Raw genomic sequence first — 12,508 nt, 5'->3', positions numbered from 1 at the left:
CCCCCCCCCGCAGAACCATGAAGTCCAATGTTTATTAGTTTTAACAGCTTTTTCTATGGACTCTTACAGGATTTTCTATATATAAAGTTATTTCGTCTGTTAAAAGAGATATTTTTACTTCTTCTTTTCCAATTCCTGTGCCATGTAGTTCTTTGTCTTGCTTAATGGCCCTAGCTAGGAGTTCTAGGACCGTGCTGAACAGAAGTGTTGGAAGCAAGCATCTTTTCCTTGTCCCCAATCACGGGGAAAAACCTTTCAGTTTTTCACCATTGATTATGATCCCAGCTGTGCATAACCCCATTATTAAACTTTCCTGGAACAACTTCGTTTGGGTGTGTCATCTGCTTCCTGTGGGCCCCTGGATGAGATGCCCGTACAAGGTGTAAATAAGCCGGATCCCAGGACAGGTTGTATAAATGCTTATTCCAGAGTGTGCAGAAATAATTTTCATGACCAGTTCTGGGCTTGATGCTGCCCATGAGTTTGTGCCGGTTGTGCCGATCAGAATAAATTTGTTCAGAACAGCTTTATTTTTGCAGATGGTCAGAATTTTAAGCAATAGATAAGACTGGTCTCGCATTGTTAGCCTCTTGTATAAATGTATACCTTTTTAATGTATAAGTGCATACATTTTCTTTCAGAAAGGTTTTTTGGTTTTTAGCACTTTGGTGCTTAATTGTTCACATTGGTTAGGCAACATCAAATGAAGAAGTTAATATCGTGAGGCAACACCTGTTTCTTTCTTCCTTTCTTTCTTTCCTTTGTTTCCTTTCTTTCTTTCCAGGATCTCACTCTGTCACCCAGGATGGAATGCCAGGGTATAATCTTGGCTCACTGCAGCCTCTGCCTCCCAGGTTCAAGTGATCCTCCCAACTCAGCCTCCCGAGTAGCTGGGACCACATGCGCATACCACCATGCTCAGCTAATTTTTTGTATTTTTAGTAGAGATGGGATTTCACAATGTTGCCCAAGCTGGGCAACAACTATTTCTATACACCTCTAGGGAGGCCCTGACCCTGGAGTGTGAGAGTCAGATGGTCGTAGATTCTCACTTTTTTCCCTCCTCATGTTTAATTTCATGAGCTTGGGAAATTTTGTAACCTGCAAAGAGTCTGAGTATCATAGCACCCACCTTAAAGTATTGTATGAGGATTAAATGGTGTAGTATATATTGAAGAGCTTAGTCTGCTACTGTGCCCAACAAATAATAAATACTCTGTAAATGGTAGTTAGTATTAAAAAGTTTTGTTAAATTTGGGAAGTATATTCAGGTTCTGTGAATGAAAAAAATATTTTTAAAGTATGCCGGTGCATTGTTGCTGTTTCTGTGTGTTCTGTGCTTGGGAATCTTTGAAGTCTTGCTTTCTGGCCCATTATTATAATAAATCTGCCAGTTTGATGATGGCTTAGTGGCAGGGTGAGTTCCCAGCCAAGTGTAATTCAAGAGCGGGCATTCCAGGGGGTGGGGATTGGGGCCCCGGAGGTAGAGGGTGGAGGTGTAAAGCTGACTTGGGCACAAAACTGGCCATGTGCTTTTGTCCTCTGGCTTGTTGGCCTGTACTTGAAATCTTGCTTTCTGTTCACTGACCTTGAAGAAAGGAAACCTATTAAAATAGGCTGTAAAACTAGGAGGAGAAAGAGAAGAGGGCCAGGTCTCAGGAAGCTGCCCTGAGGGGAGTGGTGAGGTGGACTCTGTTGCTCCCCCAAACTGTTCATTAGGGAAAGAGAGGAATAAGTGAAAGTATTTTGCAAAATAAAGGGTGACACATTCTCATGAAATAAATCCCAACAACTCTTAACATTTTATTACATAAGTAATTACATGATCATTTTGAAAAGTAGGATAATTAAAGAGAAAACAAATTCAGTCACCTGAAGTCCTCTACCTGTAGATAATAGATAATATTTCATGTATTGCCTTGTGGATTTTTTCAAATGCATCTATATATGTAAGTTGAAAATGGGGTGATTTTAGACTGTGTTAACCTGTCCCCACCCCCCACCCTTTTTGAGACAGAGTTTCACTCTATCACCCAGGCTGGATGTCAATGCAGTGGCACCGTCTCAGCTCACTGCAACCTTCACCTCCCAGGTTCAAGCAGTATTTGTGCCTCAGGCTCCCAAGTAGCTGGGACTACAGGTGCACACCACCACGCCCTGCTAATTTTGTGTTTTTAGTAGAGATGGCGTTTCACCATGTTGGCCAGGCTGCTCTCAAACTCCTGACCTCAAGTGATCCACCTTCCTTGGCCTCCCAAAGTGCTGGGATTACAGGCATGAGCCACCACACCTGGCATTGTAACCTGCCCTTTACTCATATTGTATATATCCCTCCATGTCAGTGAGTAAAAATCTGTTGTTATAAAATGCCATAGAGCATTGTATTTTATGTCTTCTGAAACTCTGTGGGTCTCTATCAGTTTATAAGGTACTTACTTATAGGCAAAGTCTGTGCCTTGTACTTTATATCCCCCAAAGCACCTGGCACAGTCCCCTAATAGGCAAACCCCTGTTGATTGCTAGATTTGACATTGAAGAAGATAAAGGTGTGAGTCACAGCCATGATTTCCTTATTTATCTTTTGATCTAAGGCCACTGCCTGTCAGCCTTTAAAACATGTATATTAGTGATCATAAGACTACATCATACTTTCTATTACCTGTGATAATTATAGCAATATTGGCATAGCACTTAGGTTTTCAGAGCATTTTTCACGTTGTTATACAGATCCTGGGAAGGCTGTTACTATTTCTTGCATTTTGCAGTGGAGGAAACTGAGGTTAAGAGAGTTTAAGTATGTTTTATGCTCTTACCATGCTGCCTCTGTGTTTAACTTAGCTGGATGACTTTAAAAAATATCAAGTGTGGGCTTTGCAGACGCTGCCGCCGAGGAAAGTCCTGTACTACTAGCCATGGTCAACCCTACCGTGTTCTTCGACATTGCCGTCGATGTCGAGCCCTTGGGCTGCGTCTCCTTCGAGCTGTTTGCAGACAAGGTTCCAAAGACAGCAGAAAATTTTCGTGCTCTGAGCACTGGAGAGAAAGGATTTGGTTATAAGGGTTCCTGCTTTCACAGAATTATTCCAGGGTTTATGTGTCAGGGTACTTCACATGCCATAATGGCACTGGTGGCAAGTCCATCTATGGGGAGAAATTTGAAGATGAGAACTTCATCCTAAAGCATACAGGTCCTGGCATCTTGTCCATGGCAAATGCTGGACCCAACACAAATGGTTCCCAGTTTTTCATCTGCACTGCCAAGACTGAGTGGTTGGATGGCAAGCATGTGGTCTTTGGCAAAGTGAAAGAAGGCATGAATATTGTGGAGGGCATGGAGCGCTTTGGGTTCAGGAATGGTAAGACCTGCAAGAAGATCACCATTGCTGACTGTGGACAACTCGAATAAGTTTGACTCGTGTTTTATCTTAACCACCAGACTGTTCCTTCTGTAGCTCAGGAGAGCACCGCTCCACCCCATTTGCTTGCAGTATCCTAGAATCTTTGTGCTCTCGCTGCAGTTCCCTTTGGGTTCCATGTTTTCCTTGTTCTCTCCCATGCCTAGCTGGATTGCAGAGTTAAGTTTATGATTATGAAATAAAAACTAAATAACAAAAAAAAAAAAAAATCAAGTGTGTGTGTGTGTGTGTGTAAACTTAGGCCATTAGTATCTATGATGTTCCTTTTGGGTACCAATGACATAGAAAATGAAGTAAAGTTTATTTTTTATTTTTTATTTTTTTTAGACAGAGTCTCGCTCTGTCGCCTAGGCTGGAGTACAGTAGCACAATCTCGGCTCACTGCAATCTCCCTGCCTTCTGTGTTCAAGCAATTCTCCTGCCTCAGCCTCCTGCGTTGCTGGGGCTACAAGCGTGTGCCACCACGCCTGGCTAATTTCTTTGTATTTTTAGTAGAGATGGGGTTTCACCGTGTTGGCCAGGCTTATTTCAAACTGCTGACCTCAGGTGATCCACCCTCCTCGGCCTCCCAAAGTTCTGGGATTATAGGCATGAGCCACTGTACCCGGCTGTAAAGTATTTCATTTTATTTTATTCTATTTTATGTTATTTTTTGAGACTCTGTCACCCAAGCTACAGTGCAGTGGTGCAATCATAGCTCACTGCAGCCTCTAACTCTTGGGCTCAAGCGATCCTCTTACCTCAGCTTCCAAAGTAGCTGGAACTATAGGCATGCACCACCACACCTGGCTAATTATATTTATTTATTTGTTTAGTAGAGAGTGGGCCTTACTTTGTTGCCCCGGCTAACTTCAACTTAACTCCTCTTGCCTTGGCCTTCCAAAGCCCTGGCATGACCACAGCCAACTCTTTCTTTTTTTGTGTGTGTGAAAGAATAGGTGATTATTTTGCAAAATCAGCTTGACACATTTTTTTTTCCTAGAGAGAGTTATGCTGATTGCTGGCAATATTCAAGATAGTCTAAAATTTCCAACCCTACAAGTACCGTCCAGTGGAGATGTTCCTGTTTCAGTAACTCCTTGGCTGGCTTTTTGCTTTGCTGTGGCCACGTTATATCTGTGGGCGCATTTTGACAGGGTGGTTTTTACTGAGGAAGGGACTATTTATACTTTTCTCTCTCTTTCCTTACCGTTCGGGTCTTCAGCTATGACAGAGACTCCACTTTCAACGTGTTTGTGGGAAAAGGGCAGCTGATCACAGGGATGGACCAGGCTCTTGTTGGGATGTGCGTAAACGAGAGACGTTTCGTGAAGATTCCCCCGAAGCTTGCCTACGGAAGTGAAGGAGTTTGTAAGCTTTTCTTCCTCGTTTATGAACACATCTGCAGAAACAATGAGAACACTTTTAGGATGTTAAGTGAAACAGACTAGAGAATCTTGGAAGCTTTTTAGATTGGGGGAAAATGAAAAGCAGTGAACTCATGCACAGCTAAAATTTCCATCTTAGGTTTGTTCTTTCTAGATGTGGAAGAAAGTGTCATTAACACAGATGTATTGAATGATACCCTCAATGAGAAGAAAACTGCTTTTTCTCTTTTCTTTCAATTTCATATGGAGGAAAGAGGCAGGAAGAATGGGTCATTTTGGGATTGTAGAGCAGTGACTGCTTGAACCCTTTTGGCCCACCATTCACCTTGGCAGCATCCTAGGTGTTTATTTATCTGGCCTGAAAGGCAGCAACTGTGAACTCAGTGTGAAATCTTTAATTTCTAGCTGGTGTGATCCCCCCCAATTCAGTGCTTCATTTTGATGTACTTCTGATGGATATTTGGAATTCTGAAGACCAGGTTCAGATTCACACCTATTTCAAGCCCCCAAGTTGCCCTCGGACCATCCAGGTGTCTGATTTTGTGAGGTACCACTACAACGGGACGTTCCTGGACGGAACTCTGTTTGATTCGAGGTAAGTCCTGTCGTTCATGGAAGTATCAGTGAAATGTCCCACGCATAGTTGCTTCCTTCTGTCTTGCTTTTTATGCCGATGGGGACTCTTCTCAACTGTAACCAGTACCGAACTCATCTACTTAAGACTTTTGGTCAGTGTTGTATCTTCTCTGGTGCCAGAGTCAAAATTTTAACACATCTTAGAAACATTGAAGAGCAATGTTTATCTAACTTAACAGTATTTTGAGATCTCATCATTAAGTGGAAGGCTCTATTTGTTTTTTTTTTTGAGATGGAGTCTCGTCCTGTCACGCTGGAGTGCAGTGGCACGATCTTGGCTCACTGCAACCTCTACCTCCCGGGTTCAAGCGATTCTCCTGCCTCAGCCTCCCAAGTAGCTGGGGCAACAGGTGCGCGCCACCATGCCAAGCTAATTTTTTGTATTTTTAGTAGAGACGGGGTTTCACCATATTAGCCAGGATGATCTCGATCTCCTGATCTCATGATCTGCCTGCCTTGGCCTCCCAAAGTGCTGGGATTACAGGTGTGAGCCACCACACCCAGCCGTGAAAGCCTCTATTTCTCAGGAGGCTTACGCACGTTTTGGTTCATTTTTATAGTTTTCCCATGGAAGCAGGAGGGGAAAGATGAACGTGTATGAAGCTATGGAGCGGCATGGGGCCACGCCAGAGATCTGGGAACCCTTTGCAATTTCTTCTCATTAGAGCGTGTTTGATTAGTGGAATAGCTGGCCTGTTTTTGTCTATCACTGGTATAAATGCATGCTTTTTTTTGTTTTTGTTTTTTTTTTTTTTGAGACGGAGTCTCGCTCTGTCCCCTGGGCTGGAGTGCGGTGGCTGGATCTCAGCTCACTGCAAGCTCCGCCTCCCGGGTCTACGCCATTCTCCTGCCTCAGCCTCCCGAGTAGCTGGGACCACAGGCGCCCGCCACTTCGCCCGGCTAGTTTTCTGTATTTTTTTTTAGTAGAGACGGGGTTTCACCGTGTTAGCCAGGATGGTCTCGATCTCCTGACCTCGTGATCCACCCGTCTCGGCCTCCCAAAGTGCTGGGACCACAGGCTTGAGCCACCGCGCCCGGCCAAATGCATGCTTTTTATTTCTTTCTAAACTTCAGGACACTTGCCCTGAGTTTGGGGGCAAAGATCCATGAACGCCTATCTCTAGGGATGGGTATGGGATCATTGTTTAGCTGATATTTGGGTAACAAAAACTGTACTGAGAGATGAGTTGGAAACATTCTTATGGCGTGGAACTTTTTCCCTTTCTCATTGGCTTTCAGTCACAATCGCATGAAAACATATGACACATATGTGGGGATTGGCTGGCTGATTCCTGGAATGGATAAAGGGCTGCTGGGGATGTGTGTGGGTGAGAAGCGCATCATCACCATTCCTCCTTTTCTGGCCTATGGAGAGGATGGAGATGGTAAGTCCTTCTCCTTCTTGGAGCCACTCTCTCCTATCCTTACTTTTATTGCAGTGGTTAATTCAATTGTCACCACATGAAACCCACTATACCTTTCGGTCTAGACCTACACTGTCCAATATGGTAATCACTAGCTACATGTGGCTATTTATATTGAAATGGAAACAAGTTAAAATTAGCTAAAATTTAAAATTCAGTTCCTTGGTCGCACGGCTACATTTTAGGTACCTAATAGCCTCACGTTGCTGAGGGCCACCATACTAGACAGTGCAAATACAGACCCAGATCATTTCCATCCCTCAGAAAGTTCTATTCGACAGTGCTAGTCTGGATTGTCTGCTGTCTGATGCAATCATCAGTTGCAGAAATTTCCACTTACTTATGTTCATTGGCATTCATAAGTAACCTCTGCTCCAGCTGTACCTGTTATGGCCTTGGTCACCAACCTCTCTGGCTTTAACATTTGTAAAATGAGACTTGAACTAGACACTATAAAAGTTGCAGATACCAAGGTAGAAATTTAGCCATATAATGTCAGAATTGCCAAATTTCCCCATTTGCACCTCTACAATGGGTTTTACCTATGACATTAACTCCACATGGACAAAAGCGAAATGTAATGTTAGAAAACACATTAATTAGAAGCAGTGTCCTGTTTGTAGTTTTCCTGTGAAGGAAAACACATAATATGGACTGATAAATAGAATGTCTCAGGTACTCATGTTTGAATTTCAGGTGCGTTTAATCATATTGACATGCTGACACGACATAGGGACCTGTAGGCATTTACACAGCAGATGGATACAGTGATGTGTTGATTAATAATGGGGATATGTTCTGAGAAAGGCATCATTAGGCAATTGCATTGTTGTGCAAATGCCATAGAGTGCACTTACACAATCCTAGGTGCTACAGCCCACTGCACACTTAGGCTGTATGGTGTAACCTGTTCTTCTAGCCTGCAAACCTGCACAGCATGTGTACTGTGTACTCATGTGTACTCACTCACAGGTGAGCTACTGTAACAATGACAAGAATTTGTGTATCTAAACATAGAAAAGGCACAGTAAAGACATGATATGATAATCTCATGGGACCACTCTCATATATGTGGTCTATTGTTGACCAAAACTTCATATGCAACAGATGACTTTGTAGTTAAGGATATAAATGAGAACATGATACTTCTTTTTTTTTGAGACGGAGTCTCGCTCTGTCGCCCAGGCTGGATGGAGTGCAGTGGCCGGATCTCAGCTCACTGCAAGCTCCGCCTCCCGGGTTTATGCCATTCTCCTGCCTCAGCCTCCTGAGTAGCTGGGACTACAGGCGCCCACCACCTCGCCCAGCTAGTTTTCTGTATTTTTTTTTAGTATAGACGGGGTTTCACCGGGTTAGCCAGGATGGTCTCGATCTCCTGACCTCGTGATCCGCCCGTCTCGGCCTCCCAAAGTGCTGGGATTACAGGCTTGAGCCACCGCGCCCGGCCAATGATGCTTCTTAAGAAATTTACTGATAGTGATACCCAACTTACAATAGCCAATATGTTTTCGATGTTGTTTCCTGGCTCCGTGGAGCAGAGCAGGAAAAGGGAGCCTGAGGTGGTGGGGCTCAGCCTTCTCTCGTCTCTACCTCCATATATATATATACACACACACACATACATACACACTCATATATATATATACTCATATATATATACTTATATACTCATATATATATACTTTTTTATATATATACTTTTTTTTTTTTTTTTGAGACAGAGTCTCACTCTGTTGCCCAGGCTGGAGTGCAGTGGTACAATTTCGGCTCACTGCAACCTCTAACTCCTGGATTCAGGAGATTCTCCTGCCTCAGCCTCCTGGGTAGCTTGGACTACAGGCGTATGCCACCATGCCTGGCAAATTTTTGTATTTTTAGTAGAGACAGCGTTTCGCCATGTTGGCCAGACTGATCTTGAACTGCTGAGGTCGAGCCATCCACCCACCTCGGCCTCCCAAAGTGCTGGGATTACAGGTGTGAACCACTGTGCCTGGCCCACTTTTATATATTTTACATGCTGGGGATCTGCAGATGGTTTGTTAAAAAGAGTATTAGGGGTGGAATTCCCTACTAAAAGAAAAATAAAGTTTAAAACAGTGCCGTAAACATGTCTTAATTCTCCCCCCAAACAAGATGTAAGATATTGTTATTATTATTTTTAGAGACAGGGTCTCACTCTGTCACCCAGACTGGAGTGATGCCATCATAGCTCACTGTAACCTCAAACTCCTGGGTGATCTTCCTGCCTCAGCCTCCCGGATAGTTAGGACTACAGATGTGTGCCACTATGCTTGGCTAGTTAAAAAAATTTTTTTAGAGATGGTGTCTCCGTACGTTACCAAGGATTACCTTGAAATCCTGGACTCAAGCGATCCTCCCACCTCAGCCTCCCAAAGTGCTGGGATTATGGGTGGGAGCCACTGTGCCTGGCAGTTACTGTTTTCTTACTGATGTTCAAATGGTCTTGTCCTTGGCCCCAAGAAGTTGATTCACATTGGCTCCTGGATCCTTCTGTCATCAGCCACATAACAAAACCAGATGTGAGCCTAATATAAGAAATATTATTTATTTACTTTAAACAAATAATAGTTTATTTAGAGTAGTTATTTTTGATTGCTTTATACTTGAATACTGTGCTCGGCTATCCAAGTGTAACTTTAAATGGTTGAACTGTATGGTATGTGAATTATATCTCTGCAAAGTTGCTATAGAAAACATTATTAATTTAGTGTACATTAATGCTAGAAAAATTGAAACCCCAGGCCGGGCACGGTGGCTTGTGCCTGTAATCCCAGCACTTTGGGAGGCTGAGTCGGGTGAATTGCCTGAGGTTGGGAGTTCGAGAGCAGCCTGGCCAGCATGGTAAAACCCCGTCTCTACTAAAAATACAAAAATTAGCCGGACATGATGGCAGGTGCCTGTAATCCCAGCTACTCGGGAAGCTGAGGCAGGAGAATCGCTTGAACCTGGGAGGCGAAGGTTGCAGTGAGCCAAGATCGTGCCGTTACACTCCAGCCTGGATAACACAGCGAGACTCCATCTCAAAAAGAAAAAAAAAAAAGGAAAAGAAAAATTTAAACCCCATGGTTACTTTTAAGGCTTTCATTTTTCTCTTAAATGAAAAGATACAGTAAAGCACACACAGATTAATATTCTATCTCCCACGAGTGTGATTTGGGGATTGACCACACCTTGCATTCCAGGGCCTGACTCAGCACCCGGCTTTCAGCAGATTTCATCATTCCTTGGAGGGGAAGGAGATGCAGGGTGGGCTTTGCCAAAGGCCGTGGAAGGAGCTCAGGCTTGGTGGCATCTAGTTTGCTTGTCTGGGCCTGCTCCTTTGCCTGGTATAACAAATGGCAAGTAAAAGTGAGGGATTGGTTTGTTGGTTAACTTTCTACTATCCCAAATTACTGGATTTTGAGTTATTTATTGGTTGATGTTGATCTTTGCAGGAAGAACTAGTGTCCTGTAATCTCTTCATGTGGATTTCATTTTGCAGATATTCAAAATATTCCCACTGTCAGGAACATCCAAGAGAAGCAGTACTACCCAGAAGTTAGAAGTGATTTGAGGACTATTTATTTATATTTTGGATTGTGGGTGCCATTTTTTCTCTGTTATCTTTGCTAACTTTCATGTTATTTATATCTTGCTTTGGATACACTTAAGGCATTGAGTTTTACTTTTTGCCTCTAAAAAATTGACTGTTCGTTCCAAAGAACAAGTCTGTGTACAGTTCTCCAGAACCAGACCAGAGATTTGGAATTATCTCCTTTAGATGTCTGTGGTTTGCATTTATTCACAAACAGAAACCCACAGAGGTATGTATTTGGGTTTGCTTGTGGGTGCATGCCCACCTACACAGAGCCTTGAGTTTTCAGCATGAGCCCAGAAAATATGGTCATGGTAGTTGCTTATGTCATTAATATCAATTTTCTCATTTTGCTGAGTCAGATTTTAGATTATACCATCAGTCCATGGTTGGACACCATGGGGGCCCATTCAAGACCTGGAAGAACATTTGTTTCTTTGGCTTCAAAACTTCAAGAAGTGAATAACACCAACCCCGAGGCTGTTGAGTTGTAAAGTACTTCCTAAATGCTGGGTCCCATTTCATCGTTTTCTCCCATTCCATTCTAGGGAAAGACATTCCCGGTCAGGCATCTCTGGTGTTTGATGTCGCATTATTGGACCTCCATAACCCCAAGGACAGCATTTCCATTGAGAACAAGGTAGTACCTGAAAACTGTGAGCGGATAAGTCAAAGTGGGGACTTTCTCAGGTATCATTACAATGGCACGCTTCTGGATGGCACCCTCTTTGATTCCAGGTAAGGAAATGATTAAAGTCTTCAATTACCAGAACATTGTATTAAAGTCTGCCATTGGCTGGACCATGATTTAAATACTCTGTCAATGCTGATTCGTAGTTGGCATTTTCATCTCTAATATAGGTTTCTGTTTTCTGATACTTAGTTCTTCCCTCCCTCCCTCCTTTCCTTCCTTCCTTTCTTTACCTTTTGTTTTTTTTTTTGAGACAGAGTCTCATTCTGTTATCCAGTCTGGAGTGCGGTGTAGCTGCATGATTGTGGCTTTCTGCAACCTTGAACTCCTGGACTCAAGCAATTCTCTCATCTCAGCCTCCTTAGTAGCTAGGACTGTAGGCGTGTACCACCATGCTTGGCTAATGTTTTATTTTTTGTAGAGATGGGCTTAAGTTTATTCATAGGCTCTTGTAACCATCTCTTTCTTGGGGGCTGTTTTAGATGGTTCTGCAGGAAGACAGGAGAAACCCTCGACTCCCACCATCCCCCTATACTGTGCTTAGCTATCCAGGTATAAACCTCATTATAGGACCCAAGATGAGGAGTGGCCAGAAGTGATGTCAAGGAGGTACAGTGGGCAGAGAATGTGCTTGATGCCAAGAGAGCTGGGCTCTAGCCCCTGTGGTGCACTAGCTGTATGACTTTGGATAGCGTTTGACTGCCTTGGACTTCATTTTTCCCTATTCCAGCACTTTTGTCAAGTAGATGGTTAGATTAAAGAGATAAGGTATGTGTCACAGTCCTTTACAAATTTCAGTGGCTGATCAGCTGGACGGCACTGGTTGGATGCATTCAGCTCCCTTCTGGATGCTGGGTGCCATAGAGGCTAATTACTGGCCTCTTTTGTTGTTCAAAGTTTTGTTTTGTTTATCAGGCATGGCCTGCAGTTGTAGAGATGGCTTGCGTTTGGCCTGTCTTGCTCATTCCAGTGGCATGTGTTGTTTGAAACTACTCCTTTAGCTCCCAGTAGAGCAAACAAGTAGCGACAGCAACCTCCCTGTCTCTCTGAGGTGGCAGACTTCTAGTTAATGGAGTCATCCAAAACCATTACAGAAGAATTTGTATATGGCATTATTTCATTTGAATAATTCATTCCTAGGATCTCTTTTAAATTTGTCATTTAAATTTTTTGGAAAAGAGTAATAGTTACATAGCTCAAAACCAAAACAAAGTATGCATTATATGTTGTAAATTAGCCAGGTGTGGTGGCGGGTGCCTGCAATCCCAGCTACTCAGGATGCTGAGTCAGGAGAATGACTTGAACCCAGGAGTCCGAGGTTGCAGTGAGCTGAGATCACGCCACTGCACTCCAGCCTGGGCAACAGTGCGAGACTCTGT

General features: G+C 43.3%; 1 protein-coding gene across 2 annotated transcripts in view; it reads left to right on the top strand.

Annotated features, from left to right (window-relative positions):
• The window catches only part of FKBP9 (FK506 binding protein 9, 63 kDa), a 59,505-nt gene that overhangs the window by 13,324 nt on the left and 33,673 nt on the right, over window positions 1-12,508 (top strand). The window contains exons 2-5 of one of the 2 annotated variants that reach the window (XM_011953923.1): window positions 4,621-4,766; window positions 5,189-5,378; window positions 6,659-6,804; window positions 10,987-11,176. In XM_011953923.1, the coding sequence (XP_011809313.1) occupies window positions 4,679-4,766; window positions 5,189-5,378; window positions 6,659-6,804; window positions 10,987-11,176 (614 nt within the window). In that variant the 5' untranslated portion in view covers window positions 4,621-4,678. Of the gene's footprint in view, window positions 1-4,620; window positions 4,767-5,188; window positions 5,379-6,658; window positions 6,805-10,097; window positions 10,207-10,986; window positions 11,177-12,508 lie in introns of those variants that run through there. The other variant, XM_011953924.1, reaches the window with a different exon arrangement.

Source organism: Colobus angolensis, unplaced genomic scaffold, assembly GCF_000951035.1.
Source record: "Colobus angolensis palliatus isolate OR3802 unplaced genomic scaffold, Cang.pa_1.0 Scaffold378, whole genome shotgun sequence".
NCBI classification, from domain to species: domain Eukaryota; kingdom Metazoa; phylum Chordata; class Mammalia; order Primates; family Cercopithecidae; genus Colobus; species Colobus angolensis.
This window is presented reverse-complemented; position numbering and strand designations above follow the sequence as displayed.